This window comes from Scyliorhinus canicula, chromosome 14, assembly GCF_902713615.1.
Source record: "Scyliorhinus canicula chromosome 14, sScyCan1.1, whole genome shotgun sequence".
NCBI lineage: Eukaryota > Metazoa > Chordata > Chondrichthyes > Carcharhiniformes > Scyliorhinidae > Scyliorhinus > Scyliorhinus canicula.
In genome coordinates, this window is record NC_052159.1 from 85,418,054 (window position 1) to 85,437,591 (window position 19,538).

Consider the following 19,538-nt stretch of genomic DNA (forward strand, 5'->3'; position numbering starts at 1 on the left):
GCTAGTATAAAGGACTAGACCCAGACAGACCCGGCATTTTGCAGGTCCGGCATATGGTTCAATATGGAGCCCAACATAGAGCACTGCCAGATGATCTGTGGGCCTACACCACGAAGCTCCCAGAGCTGAGCTTAGAACATGACATCCTTTTGTGGAGCAGGGTCATATGTCTTTGCTAAAGGACCTCCATAATGGGCACCTGGGGTGGCCAAAATGAAAATGCTGGTTCGCAGCTACATTTGGTGGCCCAGGATGGACTCTGAGATCGAGAGAGTGACCCAGCACTGTGGCCCTTGCCAAGAACACCAAAAAGCCCCAACGGTGCTCCGATGTACCCTTGGGAATGGCTGGGAAAGCCTTAGTCCTGCATCCACATGAACTTTGCCGGCCCGGGTGACATTCCTTGTCCTGATGGATGCCCAGTCCAAACGGCTCGATGTCCATTGGGTACAGACTCCACGAAGCTCCATGGCCAGATTGCGACACGTATTTAGAATGCATGGGATGCCCAAAGTCCTGATGTCTGATAACAGGGCAGGGGTCACCAGTCAAGATTTCAAATTGCTCATGGCCGCAAATGGTCTCTAGCATGTGTGAACCAATTGGTTGGTCGGGTGAGCTGTCCAGTCTTTCAAGCGGGTTATGAAAACGGTGACGATGACTGCCGGGCCTTCTAGAATTATTGAAATGTAGAATTTACAGTGCAGAAGGAGGCCATTCAATTCATCAAGTCTGCACCAGCCGTTAGAAAGAGCTCCCTACTTCAGCCCATGCCTCACCCTATCCCCATAACCCAGTAGCCCCACTGAAGGGAAATTTAGCATGGCCAGTCCACCTAACCTGCACATCTTTGGACTGTGGGGAGGAAACCCATGCAGACACTGGGAGAAAGCGCAAACTCCACACAGTCACCCGAGGCTGGAATTGAATCTGGGTTGCTGGAGCTGTGATGCAGCAGTGCTAACTACTGTGCCACCGTGCTGTGGCTGGCTTGTTTTCTTTATAGCTATTGGACAATCATGCATGCCACCACTGGGGTTGCACCGGCGGAGTTAGTAATGGGACAACAGCTCAGAGCTCGCCTCAGCCTCGTTGGTGCACGGATCCGCCAACTGCAGGATCGCTCCAAGGCAAACTCGCATTGGCATACGTAGCTGCGCACCTTTGAGCCTGGTGACATGGTCTCCGTTCGGAATTTCTGTGCCGGAGCTGCATGGATCCCTGGTACGGTTCTCCGGGCGATGGGTCTGATTTCCTACTCTGTCTAGATGCAAGGGCGTGAAGCCAGCCGCCACCTGGACCACATCTGGCGTTGCACGCAGGAACAGGTTTAGGGTGCCCAACACGGGTCCCCCTCACCGCCCAGGGGATGCCCTGAGGCACCGCCGAGATCAGTGCACCGGTTGCTGTCGCCACTGCCTGTCTGGCACTGGGAGGCCGAAGTGCCCGATGCACCCTCAGGGCCATCCAACAACGACAGCAAAGACTCTGACATGGACACTTGCATCCAGGCACCTTTGGTGTCAGTACCTTTACCGGCAGTGCCACTCTCACCTCGACGCTCCACATGGAAACAGTGGCCGTTGGTACGCTACACGCCTCCTGAGCCGGCCTTAGCACCGCCGGACCATTGTCCGCTTCCCAAGCAGTCGAGGGAACCTCTAGCTCCGCCTTAGGCAATGGACGAGGGTGAGGGAAATGTTAGGATCCCTCAGGGGTCAAGCACTATGTTCTATCCAATTCCCCATCTACACTATGAAATATTAACTCCAGCGTTAATTGAGGGGCAGAGCCTCCCCCTGACTGAGAGGAGCTTTACAGTATATCAATCCGGCCCGGGTGCAGGTGGGGGAGGCTGTCTCTTTGGGGTGAGGAGTTGTAGCACTTGTGGTTATTGTGTATAGTATAGATAAACCTTGTTCTTGTCCAGCCTACCGTGCTTTCCACGGAGTCTCCTTCGGCTACTGCATCTTACATTCAAACATCCTGATTACTGACTGGAAGGGACCACACAAATTCTGTCTGGAACATGCTGAATATAAGTTGCTATTTAATTTATGTTGATTTTGATTTTATAGAGCTAAAGTTATAAAAGTGAAATCTTGTCCTTCATTTCTTCTGTTGGGGTTGTTTGGTAAATTTGGTTATTTCAGGTCATAGGTCTACATGGGGTTCATAACACACCCCGTAATCATTTTCAAAGGCTGGGTTGTGAGTAGAATGTTTTCCTGTGCGGGTCGGCATTAAAGGTAATTAAGGGGGCTATCAAGGTCCGTCTCCCACACTGACTGGAATTTTACAGTTCTCAGATGAGTTCACTGCGGAAACTGGAATGTTGTGGCAGACCATTGGAGGGGGAGGGGTGGAGTTGCCCCAATGGACCTTTGAAACCACTCTCCCTGCAATCACCATTTTGCGATAGTCACAGCTGCAGGCCTCCCCGTGGATGACTGGCAACTGTGGATCATCTTTCTATTTTTTTATCCTTTTGTGTAGAGGGCACCTTGAGATGGATTCTCCCTTTCTCGCTCTCTTTTCCATGTTTCTATGTACATCAGCTCCCATCTTGGATGGTGGAGCTGCCGATGTTTGCCTTGGGAGCCCATCCGCAACCCTTGATTGGACGGCGAGAGTGCCCTATGGCCATTAATCGGCCTGGCACTGAAAAATCAGCGGTACTTTTGATACAGTGCGGGATCGCACTCTGATGATTCTCCCTATGTTGGATTCTTGATTCCAGAAGGAAAATGCATTATTTCAGTTTTGCAGGAATTTGACACAATTGCCAAAGAATTCTCACCATAGCTGCTGAGCTCCAGCTGTGTCTGTTAAAACTATTCACTGTGTAATTTAGAATCAGGGAAGCAGTGCTTACTGTACCTTTTTATTTGTTAAAGCACATGGGATCACTGGCTAGACATAGGGTTGTAAATTGTAGAGTAATGTATTAAAACACATAAAATTACATAACATGCTATTTGTTCATTACACTGTTCCCAAGTTAAATTACATTAAGATCTGACTTCAAATAATAATAATCTTTATTGTCACAAGTAGGCTTACATTAACACTGCAATGACGTTACTGTGGAAAGCCTCTAGTTGCCACATTCCAGCGCTTGTTTGGGACACTGAGGGAGAATTCAGAATGTCCAATTCACCTCACAGCACATCTTTCGGGACTTGTGGGAGGAAACCGGAACACCCGGAGGATACAGAGCTCGTCCTTCCTTCCCTCTCCATTTGTAATAAGAAGTCTAACTCTTATATTTTAATTGCTGTTTGAAGAGTTAAACTGTGCTCTGAATTAAAATAAAAATGTTTTTAAGCACCACCAGAGCATGTCCCGGTCGCTGAGGACAATGTCCAAGACACAGGTGGACACCTGCAAGGCACTGCAGAGCATAGCATGGCCCGCTCATGGAGGGCATCGACACCATGGTGCAGACATTGGGGAGCCACCAGGGCTGGCAGAGCCAGATGGCGCAGGGACATCTGAGCACAATCCAAATGCTACTCCATCCCGAAGTGAACCCCAGGACCCTATGGGCACCGTTCGGGAGGAGGGCGTGCTGGAGGCTGACCTGGAGACCCCCTACAGGGAGACGATGATGGAGTCTCTCTTGAGTCCAAACCCCCCCCCCCGACAATGCAGAACAGGATGGCACGGCCAGGCATGTGTCAACGCCAAGTCGACAAGGAACCTTATGCCCCAGGCCTTCCAGAGAACCCCCGCCACGGGTATCAAAGGCCACAGGACCCCCGCGTGACCGCCTGCTGGGGAGTGGGTTGGATCACAGGTGACCGTTCGATAGGGGGCCCTTCCTGTTAATGTATGGAGATTGGTTTCTCGCAGCCAATGGGAATGGGCCTGTTAGATCGGAAACCAATTGGCACCCGCCGTGGTTCCTGTTTTCGACTTCACTCACAATCTAACCGGCCCGCTTCTTTTTGCACCCGGCACAACGAGGCTTGAAGATCAGGCCCTTGCTTTTCGTTGGGAGGAATTGAGAGCCAATAATCTAATTGTATCACAGGACATGCTCAATAGCTGAAATCAACTGCCCAGGCACACCTTTCTTTCTTCCATTACTTCATTTACTTTTCTGTGGGGCTTTTGCAAAATTCTGTAAGTTAACATTTTGTGGGTGGCATGGTGGTGTAGTGGTTAGCACTGTTGCCTCACGGCGCCGAGGTCCCAGGTTCAATCCCGGGCCTGGGTCACTGTCCGTGTGGAGTTTACACATTCTCCCTGTGTTTTTGTGGGTTTCGCCCCCACACTCCAAGGATGTGCAGGGTAGGTGGATTGGAAAAATGAATTGGGCGCTCAAAAGTTAACATTTTGTTTTTCTCAGTGTGCTAAGATCAACTTTGAATCTCAATTACCGTTCAATATCTGAACAACATTTTGTTTCTCAATCACCCATGGAGTTAGATTTACAGCCTTTGCGAGGGCTGGGAATGGTGGTGGACGTGCACGGAATTTTGTGCTGCCTGAATGTGTACCAGTTGTAGCCACCTAAGATGGACACTGGGCTACCAAAATGGAGAACTGCTAAGGCTGCAGGGAGAAAACAGTCTTAGCAGGACAAGCAGTTTGCAGAAGGCTAATTAGCATTCTGCACGTACAAAACCAGTTTATGGCCAGGTGCAGGATCTCAGCTTAAGGTGTAAATGGCAACAACGATTTGCATAGTAATGAGGTGATCCAGATCTAGGCCCACACAATAGCAACATTTGGGTTTGAATGGATACTTTGAGTGGACGCCCAGACGAAACGGCACCAGAAGTATCCATCACAAAGCACCATAGAGACCGCCCCACCCATCGAGAAGAGACCCTCAGATTGGGGGATTTGTAAGATATCGATTGGGAAATTACCCAATCGATACATGGCAGGTGAAGGCCCGCCCCGAAGAGGCACGGACTTTGGGGGACCTATAAAGGTAGACCCCGCACATGGTTCTGTCTGTTGTTGCTCCGGCTTGCTGTTGACTCCGGCCCAGATCTGCTGTTGCATCCTGACTCCGACCCCAGCCTCCAGACTCCGTCTTTCATCACCGGCCGTTGAGCACCAGCCATCGTTCAGTAAGTGCCAAAACGACGCTCGCTACGTGACCCCGGCATTGCTTATACTCTAGCCGACTATTAGTGAACAGAAGGTGCAGTCCAGAAAGGAACAAAGGCCTTGTCCCCTGACCTTGCTGGTTCCTACTTAGATAAGTATTTAGTCGTTTAATAGTAGAAATAAGTATTAGTCTTTAGCGTATGCATGCGTATTTATTATATTGGTTATAATAAATATTAATCGTTTGAACTTACTAATCGGTGTACCTGACCTTGATATACTTGTGAGGTGTCTAAATACGGCACCTGGCGACTCCGAGCTGAAATTACATACACAGAGCTGTAGTAGTGTTAAGCACACGGCCTTTAAACGGAGGCGTGTTAATACACTCCAATAAACGCGTAATACACTCAAGTAAAACGTGTAACACAGTACCCTGACGCCATTTCCCGGAAGTGGGGATTATCTGGGGGCTTAGCCAACTGTCTGAGTTGGCCTCCAGGTTTCTGGAAATGGTCTCTTGGTGGCAGATTGGGAACCAGCATTCCAGGCAGACAGGAGAGGCCTTCCCTGCCTGTTGCGTGGAGTCCACCCCACATTGATGGCCTGGCAACAAGTTTCATTTTGATCTGCCCTCTCCCTCACTCACTTGCTGTGAGATGGAAAACCTCTGATCGGCCTTCCAACTTTGGGAGCCTGCCTACTGCCATTAATTGGCTGTACCAGGGTTCATGGTTTTATTATTTCCCCACTTTTTTGCTTTCAACTAGCAATACTTTTCTAATCTGTACTCGTCATGGTTTTTTGATTGTGCAAACTTCCATTAAGAAGCTGCTGAAGCATAAGTTGCTTTTATTCTAAATTTGCCTCATGTTGACAGAGAGAGCTGGTGAAGTTTGAACAGTCACCACCAAGGGCATAGCAAGAGTCTTTCTAAATTATTTTTCATATCTTGCGAGCCCTGGCAGAAGACTCCTCTAGTAGAACAGAACATATTTTTGATAATTCAGATGAATGATCTTTGATGACGACCAATATTCAAATAGGACTCTTTAAAGTGCCTGGGCGACATGGCACAGCGATTAGCACTGCTGCCTCATAGCGCTGAGGACCTGGGTTCGATCCCGGCCCTGAGTCACTGTCTGTGTAGAGTTTGCACATTGTCTGCGTGGGTCTCCCCCCACAACTCAAAGATGTGCAGGTTAGGTGGATTGCCCCTTATTTGGGGGAAAAAAAATAAGTGGGTACTCTAAATTTATTCAAAAAAGGACTCTTTCTGAGTACCCAATTATTTTTTTTCGAATTGAGGGGCAATTTAGCATGGCCAATCCAACTAACCTCCACAACTTTGGGTTGTGGAAGGAGACCCACGCAGACACGGTGAGAATGTGCAAACTCCACACGGACAGTAATCCGGGGCCGGGATCGAACCTGGATCTTCAGCACCCTTGGCAGCAATGCTAACCACTGCGCCACCTTGCCGCCCGAAAGGACTCATTAAAGTGCCAATGCGGGTAAACTAAACTTTTATTGCAGGCGATAGTGAATCAATCAATTTCACACCTTGTCTGAATTTCTTAAAATTACAGTTTACCAACTATCTGTAGATTTATCTTCTATCTGTAGATTTATTTAGCAGTTTAAGATGATGTGAAGGAACAAGGAAAATACCCTCCTTTAGCCACAGTGTACTGTAAAGCCCATGTGTGACATATATTTCTGGCAGCCTTTTCAGTAGTTTTCCAGTTGGTGCATAAATTTAGTTAAAGTTATTCCTTCAGAGCCAAACAGAACTCTTTATTTTGACAAGGAGTCTAAATGGGTGGATATGCTGGGAAATAGGAATTGTTTGCAGAATATTCTCCAGTTGTGGTGTTAAGTTCATTTTGTGGGATTATAATATCTTAGAGTTCCCATTCTCTTTGTTTTATTTTGGTATAATCATCTCCAAGGGACTGTTTCCCTTTGTGTCACTCAAGGAGCAACAAGGTGAATGTTATTTTTGGGTCTGTTGCTGTTGGTATCTTGCTTCAACTCAAATTTCAGATTTCCCTAATGAACTGCAAATCAAGATGTTTTTAGTGGTAAAAGCTGTGTTCTTAGCAGATTCAGGAAAAACTAGAGTTAAATTTATTTTCTTGCAGGTTTAACCATTGTTTCCAAATGCACTGCCATTACTTAGAAATGACCTCTACTGTTTCCTTCTGGCTCCTAGTTGTGATTGGCAGGAACTGTGATTGTAAAGCTGGGGTCAGCAAACCGTATGCTTCCTGATATCATTTTCCTCCCATTCCTACTGGAAATGTGAAATTGCTTAAAATGGATTGACTTTTAACCATTCTTTGACAAGTCATTTTCAATACAGGTTGCAGCTGACCAAGCAACTTCGAGCTACTTTCTGGCTGTGCACCACACTATATACATAAGTAATGGTTTCAGGCCATACGTTTTTGGTGTCACAGCAGCCTTGGATTCATAACCATATGTGATTAGTTTAAAACGTGCTTTTAGTAATAGTAAATGCCCTTAGTTTCTGTATTACATGTTGTCATTAAGTTTTGTTAATTGATCCATTAAGTTTTTTTGTTTGGCTTGCATATGCCTATAAAACAAATGTAATCTAATGCAGCTGTTCTGTCTATGTTTATAAGTTTAACTGCAAGTGACTACTTCAACAATTGAAATTTTTAACCCAGACTATTATCGTGCACTGGCAAATATGTAAATGGATATTTGTTTCAAGGACGTGTGTGATATTTTAAAGTTACATTTACATACAATCTGAAAACTTGAAAAAACTTTTCAAAAAACTGACCTTGCTCCAAATAAGCTGTTCACTCAAAGCACAATACAGAACTACAAAACTTTTAACTACTGCACAGGCTGATTTTGTTCACCGATTTATTTTGTTCAGGAATTTTATTTTTATTCAGTTGATGGAGTTACCTATTACCACTATACATTGAGTTAAAGCTGTGTTGTCAGCCTTGCATATTGTTAAAGCTTATTGGATTGGATTTGTTTATTGTCACGTGTACTGAGGTACAGTGAAAAGTATTTTGGTCTCCTTTCTTTGGTTAAAGTAGTCTGCAGATATTGCTACTCTTATGAGTAACTACCACATATTCATCTGCTGTTTGCTGTACAGCAGGTAGTCACTTTGGTAAAGAATCGCCAATTGATTCAAATGCAGCATGTATTTTTCCTCCTAAAAGAATATCTCTTCCACCCTTGCGTAGCAAAAAACATTAACAGGATTTGCGCAAATGGAATTGAAAAGCCGATCTGTGGCAGCAAAATGATGAAGTGCTTAGTTACAAAGAAGTTTACAAATTGAATAACATTTAAACCAAAATTGGGACAAGTGTCTTTAACTGATGCTGTCACTGAAATGTGGTTGGAGAGTATTGCAGCATTATTCTTTTGTGAAATGGTGTGAACTAGAACCTAATTTAGGACTTATTCAATATTTAAATCAAAATCGCTTGAACTTAGTTGCTTGATTAAATGTGGTCTGCTATATTTAAGTGTACATTCTAGAGTGAAACCTTCCGTTTACCAGGTGAACAATATGTTGTGATTGGTTCAAGTATTTTGTAACAGAAGCTTGGTTACAACGGTTTCACAGTGCCTTCCACCAGCAGTTTAGAGCTTAAGAGAATTTACTGGACACATGCTAAATAGGGTCATAGTGGATTTGTGCAGTACACGCAGTACATCTTGATGTGTCAACAGCTGAGAGTTTATTCTGCATAGGTGAAAGGTCATTGAAATGGAGAATATGACTCTGTAATATGTTTCTTAAGAGGAACGCTGTTGTGACCAGGTGCAGGGAGTTCTTACAAATATGCTTTTCATCAGACCTCATATACTTCAATTGAATTTGGAATGAAGTTGATTGCTTTATATTCAAATTGTTTTTTAAGAACAGGGGATATTGTTTATCTCTGGTTGTGCTATCTGCTTACCGGAATATCTTGAGGGGCATTCATGACTTGGTTCAATGGGATCGTTATTCAGCCTGCAATGTCTTCCAACACTTGAGAGAGAAGAGTCTGATGATGCACATAACAATCAAATATCTTGAAAACTTCACTTAACCTTTTAGATTCCAGGGAATACAACCCTTGTTTGTGTAATTTCTCCTTGTACTTGAACCATAGCAATTCAGATATCATTGTGGCGCACTCCCTCCAAAACTATTCATTTAATTGATTCATATCTCTTTGTAATTGTATGTTTCTATCTACATTGCATATAATGCATTCTATTATCATGTCATTGGTAAACTTTGGTATGTGGTTCTCGATAATATTATCTAAGCTGTTAACAAAAATAGTGAATAGTTGGTGAATTTTCTTCCCACAACTTTAGCAATGAGAAGTGGCGATTCCATTCGATGCAGTAGCACCACAATTAGATTTTGTCCAGGATTGGGCAGGGTCATCTTACACATGCACAATATAGTCACCACATTCTTTTGTGACTGTAAGTGAGAAGCTGGTTCACTCATTCATCTCACAGGCATGCCTTACAAACCCAGACCTTTTTTTTAGTATTTGCAATCTCTAGGCAACCATCTGAAAACAGCACTGTTCAGTTCAAAACTGAACAGTTATCTTAGTCACTGCCCAGAAGTGTTGTGAAGTGTCTGTCATAAGCAGTGCATCCCACCTTAACACATGCATTCTGAATTCCATGCAAATGTCTGTGCATGTGCAAAAGCACCAGAGCATTTTGGCCAGACAACTTCAGCTTCTGGAAGGTATCTAAGAAGAATGCGTCTTAAATAAAACTGCTGATTGACGAGCAGTCACTGGCCATGCAAAACATGAATGGCTGTCAACTACACGCCTCTGATCAATTTAACAGCCCTCATTTGAAATGGGTAGTCAGTTTTGACCCTCACAGGAAATTAAAACTGACAATAGAGAAGTGAAATCTTGTTGCAATGTTGTCTGACTGAACAGCAAGGTAATGGGTGACCATGTGACTTTAGTTTTGTTTAAATGTCAGATATACCGAGAGTTCTGCTGCTGGCTTATTGTAGCTACCTTTTGTGCTTCTAGTTCACCTTTCTTACCACTGGATCTGTATTATCAAGCAGTGCTGTCTGTGTCTGCACTTAACTGAACAGACAGAGCTCTGCTAATCTTTGTGAGAGCTGACATGATGAATGGAGGCTTGGATGTTTTCCTGAAGGAAATGATGGACAGTTTAATCCTATTGCTATCACACATATTGCAATTACTGAAAATGGAACACTTTTGACAGTCTTACCCAGGCAAGGTTATAGGCACAGATGAAAGTGAGTTAGTTCTTTTTAAAATGTTATTTTTATATATTCATTTTCCCCTCCAAATTTGAAATATTTCCCCGATCCAGTGAGCCCATTTGCTGTGCAAATGCTGCTGTGTAATTCTTCATTAGAAGGTACACAAGAGCAACCTGGGTGACTAATCATCCTGATTTCTTTTCTTTCTAATTGGAAAGCCCTGACACTGTTAAGCACATCTCCACAGTAATGTGACTCAGATTAAAAACTTGCATTGTATGTATGTATATATATGTATGTATGTGTATACAGCCCATAACACTTTAGATTTTTTTCAAGTGCACTCATCCACTTCAGCACAGTTGTACAGGAATATTTACTGAATGTCTAGTGTTTCAGTGCCTCATGAAGTTTTTTTTTGGTTTACAGGCGAGGCCTATTGACAATTTATATGGCTAACTTGGTAAGTAATTTCTTATACTCTGGAAATTGTTGTGTTTTATTAATGCCTTTTGCTGCAAGCTCCTTGGTTGGTTGATCTTATTTTCATAAGATTGCAAAATGTCATTTTGCTCCACTTGTTTCCTAGCTTGTTATGGATATTTGGCTACGCGCTGTGGAACACAGTGGCACTGGTTGTACAAAACATAATCTTTGCCCTGCCTTTCCTGCACTAACAGTTAAACACTATTGAATAAAAGAAAGTATTACTTTTGTTTGCAGCTGCTTTGATAACATTAGAATGAACATTGAAAAACAATTAGCGTATATAGATATACATTTCAAGGTATTTTCCAATTTAATTTGAAAATTAATTTCAGTATAATTTTGCGATTAATATTTAACACCACTGAAAACATTCAGTTATTGAGAGGAAAATGGCATTCTTCTTATTTCCTTCCTACCCAAGAATGGTTGTTTGATTAGTATACCCTGCTTTACTTTGGGGCAGATCGTAAACATCTTGAGTAGCATGGCAAGATTCTTAGTCACCGTTGACCTGGACAGATCAAGTCATATTTTGCGAATAAATGAAATGAAAAAATGAAAATCGCTTATTGTCACAAGTAGGCTTCAAATGAAGTTACTGTGAAAAGCCCCTAGTCGCCACATTCCGGCGCCTGTTCGGAGAGGCTGGTACGGGAATTGAACCGTGCTGCTGGCCTGCCTTAGTCTGCTTTAAAAGCCAGCGATTTGGCCCTGTGCTAAACCAGCCAGAATAACCAGTCAACTTTGCAATTGCAGAAAATCAATATCTCCTGCTCACACTGCTTTAGAGATTAAGAACATGCTTATTTTGAACCTCGATTCTCGATCTGTGCTGAGTTAACTAACTTCAGCCAGAGCAGTGGTGTGAGCACATTCAGTCTTGGTATTAAAAGCAAATTACTGCAGATGTTGGAATCTGAAACAAAAATCCCTCTGTGTACTCGAACAGGTGCCGGAGTGTGGCGACTAGGGGCTTTTCACACTGATTTCATTGCAGTGTTAATGTAAGCCTGATTGTGACAATAAAGATTATTATTATTAAACAGAAAATACTGGACAATCTCAGCAGGCCTGACAGCATCTGCGGAAAGAGAGAAGGGAGCTAATGTTTCGAGTTTGTCAATAGCTTTGACAAGAGTCCAGATTTGAAACGTTAGCTCCCTTCTCTCTCCACAGATGCTTTCCGACTTGCTGAGATTGTCCAATATTTCATGTTTTTGTTTCGGTCTTGGTGTTCCTACTCTTGGTGTTCCTAGCTGAGAAAAGAACAACCTATCAGGGCTCTCTTCTCCACTCAATTTTCCCAATGCTCCTGTTAGGAAGTGCATTTGTGTTGATGTATGGATGGATTTTGCCACTCCACAATTAAACAATCTGCCAACACATTGATTGGTTCATATTGGCTCACGTGCAGAGATATTGGAAGATAGCCCAACCCATGATTAAGGGATGATCTCATGGAGGTGATTAAGATGATGAAAGGAGTTGATGGGGTAGATAGAGAGGAACTATTTCCTATGGTGAGAAGATCCAGAATAGGAGTCATGTAATTTCCTCACACAAAGGATAGTGGAAATTTACCAACCACAATCCACAAACCACTCCTGCATGTGTTAAATGTGTTTTAGCCACTCAATCTCATTTTTTTTGCAATACACATTTCTTCCATCTGTGACGAGAGTGACTTTAATTTTAACAAATTTAACTTGAAAATCAATTTCCCTGTGGCTGCCAGCCCCAGAACTCTCTGCTTCCTGCACTGGAAAGTTAAATAAGTCACCACAACTTTCATGCTGCTGTCCTTTGACTCTTTAATGTTGAAGTAAGTAGAAAAATCAGTTCTGGATGGAGAAGGAAAGGGTGAAACGATGATATGAAGTATAGAAAGCGAAGCGGACAGGGACGAGAGGCAAGAAAGACGTAGAGAAGTGGAACAATCCATTGCTGCAAGGAAATCATCTCTGTTTGTGGTGGGGAACAGGAGGCAGTAATAGGTATGCCAAATGATGGCTGGTTGAACCAAGCAAGCTGAATGATTACAGCGATGGATGCTGTCCCACGATTCTTATAACACCGTTGTGCAATGGGACTCTATTTTATATATGTGAGGCCCTCTCAGCTTACAAAGGGTGTTTTAAAAACAGCATTGAGTTCCTTATAAGAGGACATTGACATCCAGTTGGAAAATTGTGAATAGATGAATATTTGTTTAGTTCTTAATATATTGCATAATATGATCATTACAGAGATTGCCTTGAGGTAATGTGCCATTAGAACCCTGTGACCACCAATGGCCCCAATATTTCTGGGCGATGGGGAAATCTGGAGTTGTGGAGGCTAAATTGCCAGCCTGACCAGCTGCCAGGTGGAGACACATGGGAGGAGGCTGCAGCAGAAGGATTCTTGGGACATAGCCTGACATTTGGGGTGAGGGATGGGGATGAGGTCAGCTGTTTTGCAGCATGGATGAAGAGGTCATGTGGTTTGGAGGGGAGTGAGAATTTCATGGTGGGTGGAAGAAAGGCTGGATCGGTGGTGGAGCAGTGGTGAGGGGACAGGTTTCTTCAAGGAGCCAGGAGAACAGTCCTGCTCTTCATTGCCCAAAATAAATGCTGCTAAGAAGCCCTAGGCAGGAGCTCTTCTCTCCCTTTCAGTGCCAGTTTTGTGACCGCCAGGAAATCTGTGGAGCAACTATGCAATCTAAATGTAGTTGCCAATTGCAGCTTGATATGAATATGTCGATGAAATGCACCACCTTTCCATGGGCATGTATGCAACAGATCAAGGATGTGTTTGGTAATGCATCCTTTCGCCAAGGGTACTGTGAAAGTAACAGCAGATGGTCAGAACAAGGAATTCTAATTGAGAATAGTGAATTCCGTGTCAAATTAGGTGCAGAGAGTGACATAAAGGGAGGAAAGAGACTGCATTAAGAGGCAGCAAAAATAGAGAAAAAGCAAAATTTTTAATTCAAAACATTCCTCCATTAATAGTTAAAACCTTGAAAACTAACCTGAAATAACTCATTTTCAGGGCCAAAGAGGTTGACTGGTAATAATTACCTTTGTGAGAGGGCACTTAAGACTTGAAATGACATGATTATCTTGCTATGGTGAAGTTACTTCATGTCTGGAGTGTACATATTGCAGCTTCACCAAGCTCAATGCATTTCAATGGGAAACCAGACAGTGAGATGTCACTTTTGCAAAGCTAACTCAGCCAGTAACTTTTGGATACACATTCTTAACCATGTGTTTAACTGAGCCTCTGCCCTTCACCTGAAGTTGCTGTGTCATTTACACTTAATTATTGGTGACCACTATTAGCCTCACTGTTATTTTAGCAGCAATTTTTGAGGCGGCATCTTTTAAAATGCAAAACTTGATACTCAAGGGACATTGAAATAATGAGACATTGAAATGCTAAGAATTGTGCTTTTTCCCCCTGACCCCATTGCCACACATTTGGAATCATTTAGTTGAGACATTTGCTTATATTTGATCAATGATGTGAATTTGTCTGCCTCAGTACTTTTATATTTTAATTCTGGAGCCTGGCTGTGTTTCCTTTGAGGCTAATGAGCTTTCTCTTTTATGTAAGTTTTGGTGTGATAAATTTATGTTATGTTGAGGATTATTAGCCAGAGTTTGTGTAATTTATTCCAAAAATGTATACGTACTTGTGTAAGGCATATTTATCTTTAGTCATTGGCCCCAACCCCACACCCACCAGTCCCTGTGCCCCTGCCATCCCATTTATTGAGGTTTCTATTCCTTTTCCCGAACTCATGTAGTGATATAATGGGTTGGGAGTCAACTCACCTCAGTTGCCATTCAGATTACTCTGATATTGGTTGGTTACAGAGCTTTGGGGCAGAACAGTTTCTGCCAGCTTGGACTCTTGTGACTGGCTCCTTTGTACAGAAATTGAGTAATTGGTTGTTGTGAAATGCTGTGTGCAGCAGTGTGGCTGAGGACTGTGAAAGTCCAGACTTCTATTTATTGACTACAGCTCCACCTTCAATACCATAATCCCAGCCAAGCTCATATCAAAGCTCCAAAACCTAGGACGTGGCTCTCCACTCTGCAAATGGATCCTCTATTTTCTGACCAACAGACCACAATCAGTAAGAATGAACACCAACACCTCCTCCACAATAGTCCTCAATATCGGTGCCCCGCAAGGCTGTGTACTAAGCCTCCTACTCTACTCCCTGTACACACACGACTGTGTGGTAAAACTTCGTTCCAACTCCATCTACAAGTTTGCTGACGATACGACCATAGTGGGCTGGATCTCGAATAACGACAGGTCAGAATACAGGAGGGAGTTAGAAAACTTAGTGGAGTGGTGTAACGACAACAATCTCTCCTCAATGCCGGCAAAACTAAAGAGCTGTCATTGACTTCAGGAAGCAAAGTACTGTACACACCCCTGTCAGCATCAACGGGACCGAGGTGGAGATGGTTAGCAGTTTCAAATTCCTAGGGGTGCACATCTCCAAAAATCTGTCCTGGTCCACTCACGGCGACGCTATCACCAAGAAAGCACAACAGCGCCTATACTTCCTCAGGAAACTAAGGAAATTTGGCATGCCCACATTAACCCTTACCAACTTTTACAGATGCACCATAGAAAGCATCCTATCGGGCTGCATCACAGCCTGGTATGGCACCTGCTCGGCCCAGGACCGCAAGAAACTTCAGAGAGTCGTGAATACCGCCCAGTCCATCACAAGAAACTGCCTCCCATCCATCGACTCCATCTACACCTCCTGCTGCCTAGGGAAAGCGGGCAGCATAATCAAATATCCCTCCAACCCGGCTTACTCACTGTTCCAACTTCTTCCATCGGGCAGGAGATACCGAAGTCTGAGAACACGCATGAACAGACTCAAAAACAGTTTCTTCCCCACTGTCACCAGACTCCTAAATGACCCTCTTATTGACTGACCTCATTAACACTACACCCTGTATGCTTCATCTGATGCCAGTGCTTATGTAGTTACATTGTATATCTTGTGTTGTCCTATTATGTATTTTCTTTTATTCCCTTTTCTTCCCATGTACTTAATGATCTGTTGAGCTGCTTGCAGAAAAATACTTTTCACTGACCTCGGTACACGTGACAATAAACAAATCCAATCCAATCCAAAAACCAGCTATTGAAGGCAGCTAGCTAAAGCTTGTTTGCTCTACTCTTTGAATATGAGCAATTAGGAAATAAAAAATACATATGCGTTTGAAGATCATAAAGTAGCTCAACTGTGCTGTCGAAAATCCACTGCTTTCTGTCCTGAACATTGCACAACAATCATCAGATGTAGAGAAATCTAACTTGTAACATTTAAGTCTGTGATGTCTTTTTGATGGAAAGGTTAAGTTAGAAATAAGTTCCACCTGGGACACATTTGAAGTAATTTATTACGACAATCGTTTATAATCCAGGACTCAAGAAGAAATTGTTTATTTTTATGACATTCCTTTCTTACATCTTGTAGTCATTGTAGAAATTTTCTTTCAACGATGGCAAAAAAAATTTCCTTGAGCTTGGAATTATGCTTGGGGGTGTTAGCCTGTCAATACATAAAGTGTATACAATTTAATTTAATGTCATTAATTTATTTCATACATGTCAAACATTGTGTGCTCGTATTTCCATGTTTTTAATTCAAAGATTCTCAGTTGACGCTGCAACAGAGCAAAACTATAAAGGTGTGTTACTTTGTAGAATAAATGCTGGACAGTCAGAAAACTTTCCTATCTCATCTTCAATAATGTATGTGTAAAAATTGTATATATTTAATGGCACCATAATGGTGCCAACTGAAACTCGAACAAATGTGCAATATTTATGCTCATAAAAAAAATTTCTCAGCCAAGTTTTTGAACAATATGCAACTTGTTGGATAAATCCAGTTTGTGACATTTATTGTTACTAACAGATTGCTGCCATTGCTTGTTCACAATGCATCCCGGAAGGGTGCTAATTTATGGCTGTGCAGAACTTTACAGAATATTTTGCCTCACTAAAAATAAAATTGTTGTTTGCCTTATTTCTGTGAAAATGTACAGCTATGGTGTATCATTTGACTGTAGTTGTGTCATTTTGTCTCAAATATACTAGAAGGAATAAGAATGAAACCGTCTCGTTTTAAAAGGAGAATGGAAGTTGTGTAAACAATTTGTCCTGTGTGTGTATATAGGACACGTTGCAGTTGATTGCTTTTATGAGCAATTTTTTGAATTCTAATTTTAAAACAATCCTTTCTAAGAATTAAAACTGATCTATATATCGGTAGTTGAATTTGAATTATTGTAGGACGTTAACGACGTGGGATTTGCAACCACTGGTGAAGAAATAGCACTAGTTGTCCACCTAACTGACAGGTGGCAACAAACCGTTGATTCCTGAAATAAGATGCTTTGTCGTCTTGTAACTTTTCATCAGGACAAATGTAAGAATGCCAAATTTTAAATGATCAAAACATTTTATACCACAAGAAAAAGGGTGCTGTACTGATTGGCAAGTTGACTCTGAATGGCTGAGGAGTTGCTCTGGAAAAGCAATGGGGAGCTATAGGTTTCCCGTGCTCCTAATAATTCAAAACAGTGCAAGGCTTGAACATAGTCCTTTTATTTGCAGAGAATGGGTCACTGCGTGATTTGATTCTGTGATTGCGCAGCACTTGTTGAACAATCCTGCGTGTATTAATAGTTCCACTAACACTGTGATGTCTTTATGATAGAAGGGTTAAGTTAGAAATAAGTTCCACATGCGACACACAACAACCAGTTAAGCACATAATGTGACTCATTTACGCTTTTCTCCTATGGCATAAATGTTGTGATTATTTGAAATTTTGCATTTCTGTGTTTGCCCATATGTGTGCAAGACCAAATGTTTCAGCAACATGCCTCTCTTTCAGAAACAAACTTTAAGTGAGGTTTTGAGCAAAGGCTTGCTGTAATTGGATGCCTGATACAGTGTGGTGCTCTCAATAGGGGATCTCTGGCACCTATGAGCATGGCAAGAAACTGCAATGCAGTTTAACTAATCAGAATGAAGAATTACTGAGACACGTAGAGCCTAGATCAGGAAGTACAAAACTAGAATTATTTATTAGATTTAAATGATGTACTATAAATGAAAGGAAGGTTGGAAAAGATAAATTAGAGTGCAAGAGATAGGTAAAGACAATTCGAAAAAAGTTACTGTAATTTTCTTAATCACCAATACTAATCAAATTTAATGAGACTTCACACTTAACCTTTCAGGGCAGGGAGGTTGGTGCGGTGTGGCAGTAATGATTGCTTATACTATTAAACATGCACTGACTCTAACATTTTCAGGCATATTTACTGCATATTAAATTGATAAGTATCACAATTTCATATAATTAAATTGATTTCAGTGTCATAAGGGTAGTGCACCCAATGGAGAGGCATTTCTGCCAGTAACTTCCAGATTTGCGCGTGCCAGAGATTTCTGTTTCATTGCTCAGTCACAATTGTGAGGGCCTCAACTTTACTACCTATGCCTTGAAATATCCTGTTTTTAAAGATACATTGCAATATAGTTTTAATGTCATTACTAGATGTAAATATTCTGAAATATATATTAACAGCATTTTAGATGTGGCACCACACAATTATTAAGCCAAAAAATATTTGCCAAGGTTAAAAAACAGCGGACCTGATCTTCCGGTCCCGCCAACGGCGCAACCCACGGCAGCGTGGGGTGGATTCAATGGGAAGTCCATTGACAGTGTTGGGACCAGAAGATCCCGCCGTCGGACAGTAGGCAGGCCGCCGAGAAACACGCTCTGGAGAGCCCAGAGAATCTTGCATAACATCTCTGATTATAATTTGCATATTAATATAATATTCCTTTTTGTTTGTTCAGCACTTTATTTTTAAAAATAAATTTAGAGTACCCAATTCATCATTTTTTTTGTTCCAATTATGGGGCAATTTAGTGTGACCAATCCACCTACCCTGCAAATCTTTGGGTTGTTGGGGCGAAATCCACGCAAACACGGGGAGAATGTGCAAACTCCACACGGATAGTGACCCAGAGCCGGGATCGAACCTGGGAACTCGGCGCCCTGAGGCAGCAGTGTTAACCACTGTGCCACCATGCTGCCCCCTTGTTCAGGACTTTAGAGTAAAAAAAAAATTGCATTAATTTGATTAGAATACAGTGAAGAACCTCACTATTATTATGTACAGATATGAAAGTAAATAGATTATGTTTGCAAAGTTTCTAACTATTTGTTATCATTTTGTGAGAAAACCTCTTGGACAGGATTGTGATAGGGAAACATTAAGTTGCTAATTTTCTTTTTGCATTTTGGTGTATTTTACATGGAAATTCTGTCATTTTTATTTTTAGCAGAGACCGTTTTGAATTCTAGTTGAAAAACCTGGGACTGTTGTATCTCAGTCAGCTGCATTTAAAGTACACATTAGAAAATGAAAGGGTACTCAGTCTGACTTCAGTGTCATGTGACAGCAAGTGAGCTTACCAGCCTATAGAGTCTGCCATAAAATTGCATGAAATTATTTGAATTAATGATTAATGCTTAATGAAAGAGTCTGCCATGTAGTCGATGAACTTGAACATCTAAAAACAGGTTTGTATTTTATACCTGCAACAGTATGAGATTAAACCAGTCTGTTCTCAACCTTGGTGTTGCACTTGATCC

At 42.3% G+C, this 19,538-nt stretch overlaps 1 protein-coding gene across 5 annotated transcripts in view; it reads left to right on the plus strand.

The window, feature by feature from the left end:
* tmem135 (transmembrane protein 135) overlaps positions 1–19,538 on the plus strand; it is a 517,411-nt gene that overhangs the window by 108,769 nt on the left and 389,104 nt on the right. For all 5 annotated transcript variants that reach the window (XM_038819168.1, XM_038819171.1, XM_038819169.1 and 2 more), the window contains exon 4: positions 10,772–10,805. In XM_038819168.1, the coding sequence (XP_038675096.1) occupies positions 10,772–10,805 (34 nt within the window). The remainder of the gene's footprint in view (positions 1–10,771; positions 10,806–19,538) is intronic.